This window comes from Grammomys surdaster, unplaced genomic scaffold (assembly GCF_004785775.1).
Source record: "Grammomys surdaster isolate TR1022 unplaced genomic scaffold, NIH_TR_1.0 200, whole genome shotgun sequence".
Lineage (NCBI taxonomy): Eukaryota > Metazoa > Chordata > Mammalia > Rodentia > Muridae > Grammomys > Grammomys surdaster.
In genome coordinates this window covers 52,648-69,624 of record NW_021604645.1, presented here as the reverse complement: position 1 = coordinate 69,624, position 16,977 = coordinate 52,648, and the positions used below count along the sequence as shown (strand labels likewise).

The window sequence follows — 16,977 nt, the reverse complement described above, 5'->3', positions numbered from 1 at the left end:
AGAGAGGCAGAGAGGCAGAGAGGCAGAGAGGCAGAGAGGCAGAGAGGGAGAGGGGAGAGGCAGAGGCAGAGGGATCATTTAGCTTAAAAATTTTAGGACAGCCTTGTAACATAGGGAGACCTAGTAAAATAGTCCTTTAAAACTAAAGTGTGACAAGGCAGCATCTGTGGCTCTGCCTGCCCTGCTAACAGAAAGGAATGTTATTTCCTTCATGTAAGCCAACATCATATTTATGTGCTGTTTCTTGAATATTTTACTACTTACTTAGAGGCTAAAATTATTTGGAGCACCAATTATGCCATACGTTCTCAAAGAAACTATATTGAATTTTGTGTGTAGATGATAACCTTAGAAAATGTAGAATTGGTTTAGAAGGATATGAGTTGTTTGAAGTTATATTCTTTTTTGTTTTTCTTTGGGGGGGCTGCTTTCACTTTCATGAGACAGGATTTCACTGTATAGACCAGGCTGGCCTCGAACTCAGAAATCGTCCTCCTGACTGTGGGATTAAAGTTGTGCAGTGGTACTACTACCTGGAATGATTTTATTTTGTAAAATTTTAGAATAGCCATTATCCTTCTCCAGGCTAATAATTACTCAATAATAAAAAGAAAACTTTTGATTACATAATTTCCAGAGTCTACTCCTATGTTCTAAGAAACCACTAGAAATTATTGTTGAGGTTATAACTATAAAAATAAGTTCAGTTTATAAAAATTGTGTTTTTAAGTTAGATATTTGAAAAATATAAGTGAAAAAAGTAATTTTCTAATAAATTAGTAAATCAAAAGAATTTATGGTAACAAATTTTATCAATCAATTACATTGTATCTCTAAGGTCCAAGAGAGATCTGCTCCTATTCCTTGCAACCGGAATCGTGCGCATCGTGTGAAATTTTCTCCAAGGTATGTGCTCATGTTTTCAAATTATTTGTGAGTAACCATGAGATTGAAAACAAACAAAATTTTGTTTCTTTGACATTAATTTCTGTGAAGTTTTGGCAAAATTGGCTTATATTTAAAAACCTAACTGCAGCGATCCAATAACAAGATCTTCCTGCAACAGTGCTCATATTTGGCCTGCGTGATTCAATTAGATAATTACCTAACAATTTTGACAATATAGTAATAGAAGTGATCACAATAACTTATTTGATGTTATGCATTTTGCAGTAGGGTTTAATACATGTCAGGTAAGTTTTCTCACATGGACAACATAATAAAAGAGAAATTATTCATAAATGCAGAAGCTAATGCCACAGGATGAGAAAGCCGAAAGTGTTCTGTGGTCACAATCAAATATATGAATCATTGTCCTATAAATAAGTTAACATGTAAATAAGATGACATATACAACATAAAAACTATTTGTTGTAGTTTTAATCTTTGTAACATTCCTGGATTCAGTGATATTTTTAAAGATGATGTTCCATAAGTCAGGTTTCTATTTGAAAGGCAATTTTTAAAATAGACCAAACTCACAGTGGAGAGAACTTTAGTCTATGTTCATTAGGTCAGTCATTGAGTAAATATTTATTGATCATTCTATATTAAGATATTAAGACAGGGTCAGTGAGGTGGATTAGCAGGTAAGAGCACATCATTTCAAGCCCAATATTGACCTTAGTTGAGTTCCCAACATGCACACAGTCAAAAGAACAAATCAATTTCCACAAATTGCCTCTATGACTTCCACGTGTGCAGTGCAATTTTTTTTCCTTCTAGTTTCATGTACACACACACACACACACACACACACACTGAAAACATACGTTTTAATCAGTGTTCCAAATAATTTTTACACTTAAGTAAATTAATTTGGACTTACTAATTATAAACTCATAGTATAGTAAAATATTCATGTAAAAAGTAATATGAATGAACTAAAAATCAAAAGTAAAGATACTGTCCACTAAGTGCAGATGTAAATACTGTAAAGTATGGACAGATGATTGAGAGTGCATATATAACAAGCATAGCCCTATGACATAAGATTTTAAATCTTGTGACTTTATATCTTCAAGTAACACCTGTGAGAGAAATGGTTTTTTCTTTCCTTGGGTTTGGTTTGAGTTTTTTTCACAGATGGCTTTAAGAGATGAAGATAAAACTTGCCAATATGCTACCTTCCTTAAACCTTTGGTCTCTTGTCATTTTAGTGTCGGTGAGGAGCCTCCTTTGGAAGAAGCTCGGCAGCCCATGGACATCAGACCAAGGAATTGCCTAAATCCTCAGAATTTTCACTTGGAATCAGGTGATTCGAAACTGAAAGTTTCAATGTAGGCCTAATATTAACAGCTTATATTTCAGAACTATAGAAGCATTTCAAGAAGGAATGCATGAAAATGTTAGGTAGGCCAAGTAGTATTAAGACAAGATACTGATTAGGTATTTGAGTGAGCAGTGGTGACCTCTGAGAAATGAAATCTAATATGAGATAATACATGAAACCTTGAGAGACTATTCTTCAACTAGCCAAAGTGTATTAGGCTACTTTTACAACCTTAAGCCAAATAATTGTGAGGATAACTTTTCCTTTTCATTTGATTTGAACTCTTGAAAATATGACATGTTCAACATTAGGTATTTATGAAATATTACAAACTTATGGCTTTATTCAAAATACATGGAAAATTAATTGATCATGTAATACTAAGATAGCTTCTAAAATTGTAGTGTCATTTTAAATCAAACAGTGGTGTTCATTTCAGAGACTTTAAAACTATTACACATTTGTAAACACTATGAAAAATCCAAAAACTGTGTAGTGGGTCATAAAATCTGGCATTTTCCATTTTTAAATATCCAAGATATATTTAACTAAAGAATATTTCCTTATCAAGCCCTCACATTATTTATAAAATTTAGCATACAGGTTCTTGTTGAATGTTTATATTATAAGGGATATAGAAGACCAAATATTCAAATATCTGCATTTTAAAACCTTAGTCCATCTTAGGAGAGTAATATAATGAAACAATTGTTTTCTTGTGTATTTTCACATAGAAATCCTTTTGAAAAGATCAGGCCAAATTTAGGAATGTTTTCCTTCTGTTTTGGTCAGCTATAAACTTGCTAATCCATGGCAAACACGTAAATGTTATGGTCTATTCACTTGCCTTTTTGAAATAAAATCATCAACACTGATAGGAGAAGGAAGCTGTACTATCTCTGCAAATAATAGCCAAACCTTTTAGGTCTGAGACTCTGCTGTGTGTATGACACAGGCCATGTGAGATTCCCAGCAGGTTTGAATCATCTCACTGTAGATATGCCAGAAAAATCACTGGACACTCAACCTTTATCATTGATCTACTTTCACTCGAAAGGACTTGGATGTATTACTTCCTGAATAAATAATAAATAGCAAGGTTACAACAGTTCTGGAGGGCAAGAATACACATTCTCTGATATAGAATATAACATTCTCAAAAGACAACAGTATTTACAAATGCAAAGGGTTTTACTTGTAATGTCTAGACTTTGGCTATGTATAGTAAGTTTAAACCTTAATATCCCTAGGAATAAGCATTCCTTTGGGAAGCACTCTTATAATAAATATGTTCACTTAGACCTCACTAATATCTGAGCCTATTAAATACTTGTGCTGAACTTTTAAAACAACTTATTATTTACTACAGCATAGTTTTCAAAACCTATAATGATCAAGTAAAAGAATTTGTATTTTAAATAGAAATCTCATCATAATGGAATTATGCTGTCCAATGTGAAAGTAAACAGCCACGTCATATGTGATTATTAAAGTGAAAACTAAAAAAAATTAAATAAATAATAAATGTTTTACCCGTCCATGTTGTAGGCGTACTAGCCGCATTTTAAATGCTCAGTAGCTTCCCTGGTTAATATTCAGTACTCCAAAATATTCATTGGCCATGTAGGATAGAGCAGATACAGAATATTTCTATTGCTTCAGAAAGTTATTTCACAAATCATTACTATAAAGTTTCCAGTTTCATGAAACAAAATTAAATTAAATTTTGTAATTTTAATTAGTTCAGCTTTCATTTTTATTGAACTATTTGGAAATATAGTAACTGGGTTAAAACTGAGGAGGTTTAATATTGCAGTACACATTCAAGAGTTTTTCATCTTTAAATTACATCTTGGACCTCTTTCCTACTGGTTAGTATGTGTGAACACTGGCACTTTCAGCCTTTCCTCTTCTTAATCTTTGATTTCTAATGGATCTACATACTTACTAGCCTTACTGTCTACCCTCTTACACAGATTCTAATGGATCTACAGGCTCACTAGCTATACTGTCTACCTCCTGAGTGTATACTAGATATTGAAGACAAAAATGCCTTGTAGGTCTACAACATAAACAAAACTTGAGCCTGCTACTGCCTTTGAAAACAGAACTCAGGATCGCGGGCACATGAGATTTTAAATATAAAGTGATATTTTTGTAATTGAATTACAAAGGATGAAAGAAAAACATTGAACTATTGAATTTTGATCCACTACACAAATGGAAGCAATTGTGAAATATCTGTTGTTACTAATGTACTTTTGGTATTCCATAGAATCATCTTCTGAGGAGGAGAGTCCTGTGACTAGGAGGAAGTCCCAGTCATCGCCACCTTATTCTACTATTGATCAGAAGTTACTGATTGATATCCATGTAAGTTTATATTATGATACACTTATATCTATTTTTAACATCAGTTTGATTTGACTTATTCTTTCGGACCTTCCAACCTTGAGGTTAGGGACTGGACAGATGGCTCAGCACTGGTTTCTCTTTCGGTGACAAGGGTTTGTTTTCTAGAATGTGTCTGATGACTCACAGTCATCTGTAACTCCAGTTCCAGGAGACTTAACACCCTACTCTGGCTTTTCTGCATATGTCTGGCATACTCAAGATACACATATATACATAGAGGCAAACATTCATACACATAAGGAGTTAAGAGTTTAAGTGTGTTGCATTGGTCTTTATAAAAAGATCATATTGTTGGGCAATATTCAGGATACAAAATGTACAAGTTAAAATTGAAATGAGGAAAGAGCAAACAATATTGTATTCTAACTTTTTATCAAAGTGTGTTGATGAGAAGTACTGAAGATATAGCTTGGTGACAGAGTGCTTGCCTAGTTACCCAGGGCTCTAGGTTCAATACCAATACCACACAAAATAGAAATAGAATATAGAGTAAAGAACATTGACAAACGGATACATCCAGGCTAATCTATGACCAAGAGGTATAAGTCATATTTTCCACTTTTGCTTAATAGTATTTCTTAGATAATGAGACAAATAAGATATTAGTAAACAATATATTGTCTTCTGATTGTATAAGTAAAAGCTCTCCCTAAACATTTTCAATGTGCTTTCAGATCACATTATTTAATTTTCATAATACCCCTATTCTATCATACATATGTTTATACCTACCATCAGAATTGCATTTGTATTTGCTTTCTTTTTGGAGGCATTTGAAATAATTTAAGATAATGTATAGCTTATGCAGGCAAAACTGGGAAAACAACCTATGTATTTCAAGAGCTATTCCCTAATCTCAGTGTTAGCATAAAACAAAAGCAAATAACTGAGTTTGTCTAGACCATACTGCTTGGCATCAGGCAAATGTCTACTCCTCAGCAGACAAGTAGAGTTAATAAAACAGTGAGTAAGTTTTACCATGTGATCTACAAAGTCCACTAATAACTACTATGTTTGGGTTTGAGTAACTCATTTCACTAAAATATTTTCTCTATGTAGTGGGTTGGACATCTGTTTTGGTAAATAATATAATGCTAACATATTTTAAAATGTCATTTTGGAAAGTTCTTCTATCTAAATAAAGAAAAAAAATGAGAAGCTATTAAAGACTACCTTAACCTTTCTTGTGCACACAGGTTCCAGATGGATTTAAAGTGGGAAAGATATCACCCCCTGTGTACTTGACAAATGAATGGGTAGGCTATAATGCACTCTCTGGAATCTTCTGGGATGATTGGGTACTCCCTACACGTTCAGCTGCTCAGCCACCTGTAGAAGATGGTGATTATGTTGAACTCTATGATGCTGACGCTAATGATGAAGCTTCAAACAATGGTTATGAAGATTCCAATGAAGGTGCCAATGGCCATGATGACTTGAATCACCGGGTTGATCAGGCATATGGCTATGAAGGCCATGGTGCTGCTAACTACAATGGTTATAGTCATGGTGCTGCTGGCAATGGGCCAAGGTTGGTTCATCTCTCTTATTATACCGTAGATGGTTATAAATTCAGAACTATTGGCATATTTGGTTTGTTTCAACATGTAGCATAACATTTGAGAATTAATTAATTGTACTTGCATAGTGGTAAATGTTCCATATTGCAATTTAAAATTTTCTAAGTTAGAACACTTAGTTCTGAATTTAATATTTAAAATGTATATACAATTTAAATTCAGTTATTTATTAGCTTTTCGATAACAGAGACTATATGAGGTTTCTTTTAAAATTAATGCAACTAAATCCCCTTTCCCTATATAATCACAATGAGAAATGACATAAAAAATGAAGTATTCTTCTAGTATTTATAAGCATATTTAAGCATTTCTCAGAGAGTTGAGATTTTGACATGTATATAATCAACTTAATATCATCTTTATTCCTTTAATTGGTGGAGAAGTTACAAAAAGATCTTTCAGATTTTTCCCAAAATAAATAATCTATAAAAAGTTCCATTCTCACCCAGTTTTTCTTTTATGATCACAATAGGGACATATATTTAATATTGTATTCCATGCAAAGAAAGGCACTGTTATTTTATAAACAGTATCTATAAGCACTGATTATGTGATTCTCTTACTCATCCTCTAACATTTGAAGCCTATATTACATGAACTTTCTGGTGAGAGTAGTTGACCAAGGTGTCTATAGCAGACCTGTTGGCATATGTATAAATGAGTGAAAGCATATGTTCAAATTAGCATAATATAAAATATCTAATATTACTATGGGGTTGATCATTAAATGTGACTGAAATTTATTAATAAATTATCTAACTATTTAAGAAAAATTAGTATTTTTCTTAAATACTGTAACTGTTCAGTTATGTGTACCTAACAACAAAATAATGGAGCTCTTTTTCCCTGTCTCCACAATGATAACACAGACTTAACAGTGTTAATTCAGTATTTAGTATAGGCAAAGCAGTGGGGAATTTTTCATGTCTATATAACATCAAAAGCATTCACAAAAAGCAAAAACATTCCTGAACATTGTGTGTGTGTGTGTGTGTGTGTGTGTGTGTGTGTGTGTGTGTGAAAAATCTTCTCTTTTTCTTTTCTTTTGTGGCTTTGTGTTTGTATTGAATGGCCTTCTTCCATTAATTTCTCCTTATCAGGGCAAATTATCGCAGAGGTGGAATCTTGAAGAACGCTGGTAATGATAGACATGATCTAAATCGGGGAGCTTTCAGAGCCTATGGAGACAATGAAGCCGGAAATTACCGTGGAGCTGCTGGTGGAGCAAGTGCTGCTTTTGGAAACCTGGAAGGACATGAAGCCAATAGACGCAGTCGAAGGGGTAACAGATACAGGGGAGCCAATGGAGGCAACGAAGAGAATGGAGCATGTGGAGTGGATCATGTATTCCCAGATTTTGAACGTGAACAAGAGGTAAGGAATATATAATAATATATAATTTAATATATATATATACTTCTCATATAAATGTATGTCAACACGTGATATGTAACATTACAGCTATTTAACATTGATTATACCCATTTTTCTCAAATCCTGAAATTATTTAAATTGTAAGTGCATAGGATATTTACTACATACAACTTGATGGTTCCTATATACTCCCAAGGGAAAGAACCTCATTTATTTTGTCATTTTATGTCAGATTATACACTTCGGATAGTATTTCAAGGAACTGGCATGATTCTTTATAGCTGTAGAATACAAATACTGGAATTTTCCATGTTAAGTCAGTAATTTGCTAGCGTTTTGGACATGTACAATATTGTGCAACCATTAGCATTACGCATTCATATAGCACATTTATGGAGGGATAGATTTCATTATGGCATTTACACACATCCTTTGTCTTTGTTGGTCTTCCTCTTCTTTCGCTCCCTCTGCCCCTCAATTGTATCCTATTTGCCTCTGTTTAACTCTCAAGTCATATGTATTCTCTTGACCTGTTTTCCCCATTACTCTTCTGTAAAATCTTTCTCCCTCTCATTCATAATCACTTCTAGTTCTATACTATACACATAACATATATGTATATATTTGTATATGTATAAATTAAAATCTAGGACCTGGTGTATGTATCATAAAGAATGGAAAATGTGCTTCCAAGTCGAATTGTATCCAATAATAATTTCTTTACACATGCAATAAATTGAAATTTTCATCATTTCATTTTTCTTTGTGGCTGAATAAAATTCTATTGTGTACATGTACACATTTTTGTTTTCTACTTCTGCTGCTAGACATCTAGGCCAGTGCATTTTTATCTTCTCAAATAATTAACTCCCACTCTTCCCCTGACATTCCGTTCCCTCAACAGAGAGTTGATAAATTTTCCACAGATATAATATAGTATTGCTACATTTATCCTTAAGTGTCTACTCCTTAATGGAAGCATGCAAGACTTATAGTGAAATATGCTTACTCTAAGATTTTTATAATTTGGGTTTTTGTTTCTTTGTTTTCCATCTTTTGTTTGATCACTTGACCTCACACCTCCAGAGTTTCTTCTTACTATCAGTTTTCCTAAGTCTTGTATTTTTGGTGTGTTTTGCTCTCCTGTGTTTGTTTTGTTACAGTTTTAGGATCAGGGTCTATCTCTGTAGGCCAACCTTAGCTTGGAACCTATGTAGCTCAGGCTGGCCTAAGACTCATGACAACAGCTTTCCATGTGCCAGCATTATATTCTCATTCCTGTGCCATGAGACCCAGCTCTGTAGATATCTTAAACTAACAGATGCAATATCCTCATGTTGTGCTTTTTTTTTCCAAAATAACTATTTGACACATATACTTTGGGGTCAGATTCCTTTCAAGCCTTACTTAGTTAGATCCTCTACTCACCAGCTCTCTGATCCAGACAACTTTTGATTTCTTTAAGTTCTGATTTCCTTATAACTGAATCAGAGACAATGACACTTACTTCATTGTGTTATGGTAACTGTTCATAGAGATGCATAATTAAGGTTACCAGCGCAGTACCTGATCTACTTCTATAAAAATTACATCAGAAATTGAACATTTGGCAATTTAATGCTCCCTCTATTTCTCCCTTCAAATTACCTCAATAATAAACTTACTTCTCAGATGATACTACTGAATATTTTTAGTAGATATGGACTTGTAAGGATGTATATATTACAGATTTTGCATTTAAATTTTCAAGACACCTATAGCATTTTTTCCAAATATATTAAAAGTTGGGTCTTTGGTCTCCTTTTAGGAATCAGATCGTGGAACTGAGACCTCAGATTCAATTGCCTTGGAGATCGCATCCCTTGATGGTGAGCAAAACAGTGGGATACCAGCATCATCAGCAAGAACAGGTTTTCCTATGGGAGGCGCATCTTCCAGAGGCTCTGATCCTGACATTGGAAGTGACATCTGTGAGTACTTCTGGTGTGATCTTTCAATGCCGAATGCTTCTACTTGTTTACACAATAATTCATGATACATGACATAGCAAAGAGATTGAATACTCACTTGGTATAAATCGAGATTTATGCATGCTTTAAAAAAATGATTCCTCAGAAGGTAAAGACATTTGCCACCAAGTCTAACAAGTTAAGTTTAACCTCCTTAGCACACATGGTAGAAGAAGAGAACCAACCTAACATATGTGCCTAAGTAAGTGAATTAAACATACATATACATTTGCATACACACACACACACACACACACACACACACACACACACACACATACACACATATATCTTTTTCCTTCGATTTTTGGGAGTCTTGTGTAACCCGGATGGCATTGAGCTCATTCTTAAACAGTGATTGGCACTGACTTCCTCATCTCCCTGGGATCATAGACCCTTGCTATCATACCCACCTGTCACTCAATCTTTGTAGGGACTAGATTTGATCTGTAATCGAGAAATTTAGTCCTTCACTCAATTCTCCATTTTGCACTACTATAAAAGCCACAAATCGCATTCATACTCAGCAATGTATTTTAACTACTATAATTTGTATTTTCCAATGCGTTAAGAATTTACAAAAACTCATATAAAAGATGAAATGCAATAAGGAAACCAAACTTTGAGGGATATGTACATGATGGAAATACTTGGCACATTTAGTATATAGACCAGTGATTTGTCTCAATACCTCCCCCCTTTACAGTATATGTAGGATTTCTTGAGATGCCTGAAAAAGCACCTGAGCTACCATCTGAAGTCAATGTTAACACACTCTCTGTTTTTCCAGCATATGAAAGACCACTAATACATGTGTATGAAAAGGAATTCTCATCTGAGGTCTACTGTGGTTCTTTGTGGGGTGAGTTTGATTTCTTGAACTGAGGGGTTAATTAATTTATTTATGTATTCACTTTACACCCCAATATCAGCCCCCTTCTCCCAGTGCTCCCTCATGCAAGTCTTCCATGGGTTCTAACTTCACCGTATGGGTGTCATCGTCCCCCCCCCCAACACTACACATAAATATTGCTGCAGGACTAAGCACATCCTTTCCCACTGAAGCCAAACAAGGCAATCTGATTAGGGGAGTGGGATCCCCAGGCAGGCCACATGCTCAAGGACAGATTATTTTTTAAATCCATATTTGTGTAGAAAACTTTCAAAACCTGTGGAAATAAAACTTTTCACCATTGCCGATATGTTAAAAGTGAATTTATGGTAATTAGTTTAGGGTTGATTCGGCTTGTTGTATTAATGTCTTCCACTTTTATGCTTTTTTTAGCTTGTATTAACAGGAGTGAAATACAAACTTATACTTCATTCTAATTATTTGAAAATTTGAGTTTAATTTTTTTCTAACTTAACATATACTTATTACAAGAAAGGTTTCTATGGGTGTTACAATTTTAAAGTCTGGAGAATGCATAATTCTCTATAAATTCTTAAATTTAACAAGGTTTTTCAACTGTTTGTTTTAGAAAAATTATGACCTTATCAGTAGGGCTGAGATTATAAGGGGACATGTTTTTAAAATGAAAAATAGAAACCAGCAAATTTAATTCTATGGTCAACGCCCTCAGAAGAAAATAGTCGCATCCTCAATGTTTTGCTACTTTAGTGGCTCAGGCAATATTGCATGTGCCACTTCAGTCTGGCAAGTACCCAGAAATGTAATTCATGTCTAGAAAATAAACTGAAATTAACTGTATATGTATAGACTAAATTTGCTTAAAGGTAACTTTCAGAAGGGCTGATTGGTTCTAGAAATGTTTGTGACAATTAAAAAATAGTGCATAATAAAAATAATACAATATTATGTATGTCAGATGGCACATTAGATGGCAGGAAAATAGAATATTTGTGTGTATAGACATCTATTTACACATTTTAGGGGACACTGATAGCCATGTACATAGTTGAATAATATGAGATTAATAAGGCCTGAGATAGTATGAGATAAACATTTGCCTGAAATGAAAAAAACCCATCTTTATACAGATTAGCAAGGTGAAATTACAAAAGTAATTATTTATTTATATATATATATATAGTTAGTTAGTTAGTTAGTTAAAAAATCAGTAAAGGGTGAAGAAATATGGAATGCATGTGTACACAGTAGAGTATTATTCAGCTTTGAAAAGGAATAGAATCACATGTGTAGTAAAATAAATTATAACTGATTATTGAAATAGAATTTTTTCTTTAAGGTCCTACAGGTATAATGGAGACTATTAGGGAAATAGAAGAGGACCAGAGGTAGTGAGAAGAAAAAATAAGTTGGGGGACGGGGGTAATGAGAGTGATTTTGATTAAATTTTGTGAGAGATAAGTATAAAAACATCATAGTAAAACTCCTTTCTGTAGAATTAATACACGCTAATAAAAACAATCAGCTAATGCAGCACTTTTCCTTGTCTGTATCTGAACAGGAGTCAATTTGTTGCTGGGCACCGCATCTCATCTGTATCTGATGGACCGAAGTGGAAAGGCAGACATCATTAAACTTATAAAGCGAAGACCATTCCGCCAGATTCAAGTCGTGGAGTCACTCAATTTGCTGATTACCATCTCTGGTTTGTTTAAGACCTAAAATTAACTGAGTAATTATGTGGAGTAATTGAACTGCAAACTAGGTTAAAAGGCTTTCTTAGGTGAAAGTGTTCATAGGAAAACACTTTAAATATAACCTTTAATTGGGGCAGCAGAAACTCCTACCTGTGTTTTCTTTTCCATTTGAACTTTAAACAAAATCTCTTTGATCTTGATTCACATAACCTAGGTTGGAGATCAGGAAAACTACTCTTGCATCCTTGAAAGCTCCTTTCAGAGTTGTCTCTAAAACTTCAGAGCTGTAATCACATGCACAAGGGACTATACCAATATCCAGCATCTAGCTTTTGATGAGTCTGAAACAACAATGAACCAAATGGATGACTATTTAGATAAAAGAGACAATTGTACCTGTCTCCACCTTATTACAAAGGCATATAGACAAGGTTAGGTACAAGAATAGATGCCCTAAAAAAACCTACACCTTTCCCAAACAGTAGTGGATTTTCATAATCTTGATCAGTAGGAGCCTGAAACTTTGACAATGAAAATGTAAATAGGTCAGTGTTAAATTGTGACTACTAAATGAATGGAAAAAGATAAGTAAAGGAGGACATGACTGTTCCTAACTATGGTAGAGGAGACTTATTGTAGATACAAGAGAGAACATAGCCAGGGGCATAGATCAAGGCATCTGGGAAAGTCTAATGTGAACATGACCAGCAGACTGAGTCGGGCCATATGAGGAGAGGGGAGAGGGAAACCTTCAGTGGGAACCAAGAGGTCAAGAGACCAAAAAGCAAAAGATAAAAGGACCAATGTAGCCAAAATGGCTGGGTTATATATGGAAGAGCAGCTGGGGGAAGGAGAGGCCAGCCTCTGAGCTTCAGAGTTCAGAGCAGTAGGCAGAAAATGCTCCCCAGGAGGACACAGAGGAATGCTGGAACAACCAGGCAGTCAGTGTCTGCTTTGATATGTTAATAAGTACCTTAGTTAAGCTTTTGTCCTGCCTTTGAGACCTAACACTAATCAGAATTTAGTATCTGAAAATCAAAGACAAATAAAGAATAAATAAGAATGGTTAACATAAGGTTAGGCCACCAAATAAAACCATACCAACCACTGATATTTGAGTTTTCTACTTCATAACATGTAAGATATATGTGGAAGATATATTAGTGTGCAAATTGTCATATTTGGATGGAACATTCTGCTTCAAAGTTTGATGAGAGGCAAAAATCCATTAGAAGTAAACTCAGACTTCATAGTATTTTAGTCATATTTCATGACCTAACATTTGTAATCGCTTTAGGTACACAGAAGCAACATTTGGTTTAGAAACATCAGATATCTAAGAGATGATACACATCTGAATGAGAGAGAGTTTTCATCTTGTTTTCTCAAAACACAGATAAACCTTTTTACAGTCCTTAAATGTAAGCCAAATGTGATTTGGTTTTTGTTTAATCTGGGGTTTAAAACTAAGGCTCTCTAAATGGTAGACAAGAACCCCTCATACGACAAAGTAATTTGTGTCAAATACTATAAAAGTATCATCATTAGATGAGAAACTTCTAAGGCTACTCTGGAAAAAAATCTTTCCAGGATGCAATGTGAAGTTATTCAGTAGTTTATTTTACCAGTTAAGTATCAAGTAATGATAAATGTAATTTTTGGAACCCTAAGACTTCTTTAAAAATTCCCTACTAAAACACAGTAAAATCAATCATACTAAGAATTTTACTTTGTAGACTGAGTGTGGTGGCACACACTTTTAGTGTTAGCACTCAGGAGGCAGAGGAAGGTGAATCTGTGTGTTTGAGGCAAGCATGGTCTCAAAAAAAAAAAAAGGATCCTTATTATTGGGACTTTTATAACAATCTTAAAAATGGCTTAGAAAAATTAATAAATTCAATAAAAAAGTATAAAAGCTTGTTAGATTTAATTAAAATTAATGACAATGTCACTCATGAGTAGGATATAAAAATTTCTCAATAGGTTATATTTATACATTTAGGAATAGCCATGTATATACATATCTGTATATAGCAACAATTAATGACAAATAGCTCATGGCTGTGAAAGAAAAGTGTTATAAGGGAAGGCTTGGAGGGAGAGACTGGAAGAAGGAAATGACGTAATTACATTATAATCTCAAAAAGTAAAAGAAATAATTAAAATACTGTCTCAAAGAAACTGAGACTAGACTGATGGTTGCCCACGGCTGGATTAATGGAAAAGGGGAGGAAAGAGGTGATGCAGAATGACGGATACATAATAGGTAAAGGTTAAATCAGTACGTTTTGTTGTTCTATGGCACAATAGGTAAATGTAATAAGAATAGGGCATTCTATATTTCAAAATAGTCAGAAGATAGGAATTTAAATGTGCTCATAAAATACCATAAATAAAATTTTAAAATTAAGGTAATGAATATGCGCATTTCCTGATGTTTACATGAATTAAAATACTGCATCATAAATATATAAAGAAGAAGCTTTATAATAATAGTAGTTGTTGGGTTTGCTTCCTAAAGGTAGTCTTAATAATGTATCCCAGTGGATTATTTTAGATCCACGACAGACAGGCACAGAGGTGGCCAGTAGAACCCGACTGGTTCATGGAATTGAGACAGAAGAGTCTAGTAATGCATCTGTTTTTAAAAGTGACTCTTTGATGAGCATTTTGCACAAAGAGCAGTGCACCCTACTGCTTTGCATTTCTAGAAAATAGAAGAATTGAAATGCCATCATGTTTTCCTACCAGGCCGCAAGAACAGACTTCGTGCGTATCATCTGACTTGGCTGAGGAACAAGATTCTGAATAATGATCCAGAAAGTAAGAAAAGGCAGAAGGCAATGCTGAAGACAGAAGAAACTTACAAAGCTATGGATAAGTTGATTGGCTGTGAACACTTCAGTGTCCGTACGTCCATTTCACATTTAATATTGCTGTATAGTTTCTGCTTTCCTTCATGTGGAGAGGTTCATAATTGCAAAAGACAAGATGAGGAAAGGAAAGAATTCACAGAGTGATTGTCATGGAGGCATCTCCCAGGCCTTTTCTAGATAATCATACCTATTGGCTGAAATTGCTCTGGGAGTTAGATTTAGTTGACTTTTTTCTTCCTTTACTAGTCACTCTTACTATTTGAAGTAATAGTTTCCACACTATAAATGTTCTTGACGTATCTTCAGCAACTTGCAGAGTTGTGTATGAATAGCAATTAACTATGAACCTGTTCAACACTGACTGGGAAATTTTATGGTAAATATCAAAAGGAGGATTTCTGTGATCTGTTGACTCTTGCTCCTAATATTTTACATTTCAGTATAGAATGTTTTCATATCCTGTGTCTCTCCATGAATGGCTCTGTAAACACAGTAATAATTCCCTTTGGCCTCTGAATTCTGTTATCTATGAAGTAATGCTGCACCATTCTCTTCCATTCTGAATCGAATCCACTCTACTCTCAGCTTCCTTTTACTCTGAAACAATTGACCCTTCAGGCAGAATTGGTACTGTAGGTGAAGGACTGCTGAAATCACATTATAGGAATTGCAAGAGAATATTTCTATCATAAATGACAGTTTTTGTGTCTTCTTTTATTTTTATTTTGTCCCCTTTTTTGTGATACTGAGAACGGAACTTCTAGTTCCTTGTTGATACAAGGCTATCATTTTATCACTGGGCTATATTTCCAACCACTGTTGTGTTTTGAGACAGGGTCTCACAAAGTTGGACAGATGTGCCTTGTTCTGGCAGTCTTAAGTCTTTCCTAAGACTTCCAATATGTGAGTGTACAAGTGGATACGACCAGGGCCAGTTTCACTTTCTTATGCCCTGACATGCACAAAAGTTTTAAATTTTGATGAAGTTTAATTTATTTTTTCTTGTATCGCTTATACATAAATTTTGTCAAATGTAAGAATCCATTGCCATATAGAAAGTTAAGATTTATCCCTGTTTTGTTTACTGCTAATACTTTTACAGCATAAGCTCTGACACTTGGGTCTTTGATTCATATTGGCTTAATTTCTGTGTATGCTGTGAGGTAGTTTTCTCCTCAAGTCTTTTGCATACACTTTACCATATGTCTCAGCACCATGTGTTTAACTCAGTATGGTTATATTCCTTTTGTTTTTGTTTTTTTCTTTATTGAATGGTCTTGGAGCTATTGATCTCATATGTGCAGAGTTTATTTTCTGAATGTCAAACGTATTCAGTTTATCTGTATTCCTATTATTTAAAAAATATTTGATTTGTATGACTAGTCTGGGAATCATGTGGCTTTTGCTCTTAATTTTTGTGCTATTTGTTTGTGATAATAAATAACTACCTGACTGTTCTTGTTAATTCAGAGAAATAACTTTTTTTGTATGTTGCCATTATAGTTCACCATGAAGAAACAACATACATTGCAGTTGCTGTGAAATCATCAATTCACCTCTATGCATGGGCACCAAAATCCTTTGATGCACGCACCGCCATTAAAGTAAGTGGCCATCTTATTCGCATCATGCTATTTTTCTCTTAAGAAGACATTATAAACAAAATAGTAGTTTGGAATATAAATGTGGAAATATACCATTTGGCTACATTTATTGCAACTTGAATATACCATGTCAATAATTATCATTTAACCCTTTTTTAGACAATCCACAGGCACCACAGCAAGGGAGTTTGAGGGAATTCCCCAGCCCTTCCCCTTACAGGACATTCCCACCAGCTCCTCACTCCCATTTCCTGTAGTCAACATGAAGATCTTCTCTTC

At 34.3% G+C, this 16,977-nt stretch overlaps 1 protein-coding gene across 1 annotated transcript in view; it reads left to right on the top strand.

Annotated features, from left to right (window-relative positions):
* The window catches only part of Nrk (Nik related kinase), a 93,138-nt gene that overhangs the window by 64,996 nt on the left and 11,165 nt on the right, over window positions 1–16,977 (top strand). Inside the window, exons 16-25 of the mRNA XM_028770327.1 lie at window positions 839–906; window positions 2,160–2,254; window positions 4,548–4,645; window positions 5,884–6,218; window positions 7,368–7,641; window positions 9,449–9,611; window positions 10,441–10,512; window positions 12,083–12,226; window positions 14,970–15,128; window positions 16,598–16,698. Coding sequence (XP_028626160.1) covers window positions 839–906; window positions 2,160–2,254; window positions 4,548–4,645; window positions 5,884–6,218; window positions 7,368–7,641; window positions 9,449–9,611; window positions 10,441–10,512; window positions 12,083–12,226; window positions 14,970–15,128; window positions 16,598–16,698 — 1,509 coding nt within the window. The remainder of the gene's footprint in view (window positions 1–838; window positions 907–2,159; window positions 2,255–4,547; window positions 4,646–5,883; window positions 6,219–7,367; window positions 7,642–9,448; window positions 9,612–10,440; window positions 10,513–12,082; window positions 12,227–14,969; window positions 15,129–16,597; window positions 16,699–16,977) is intronic.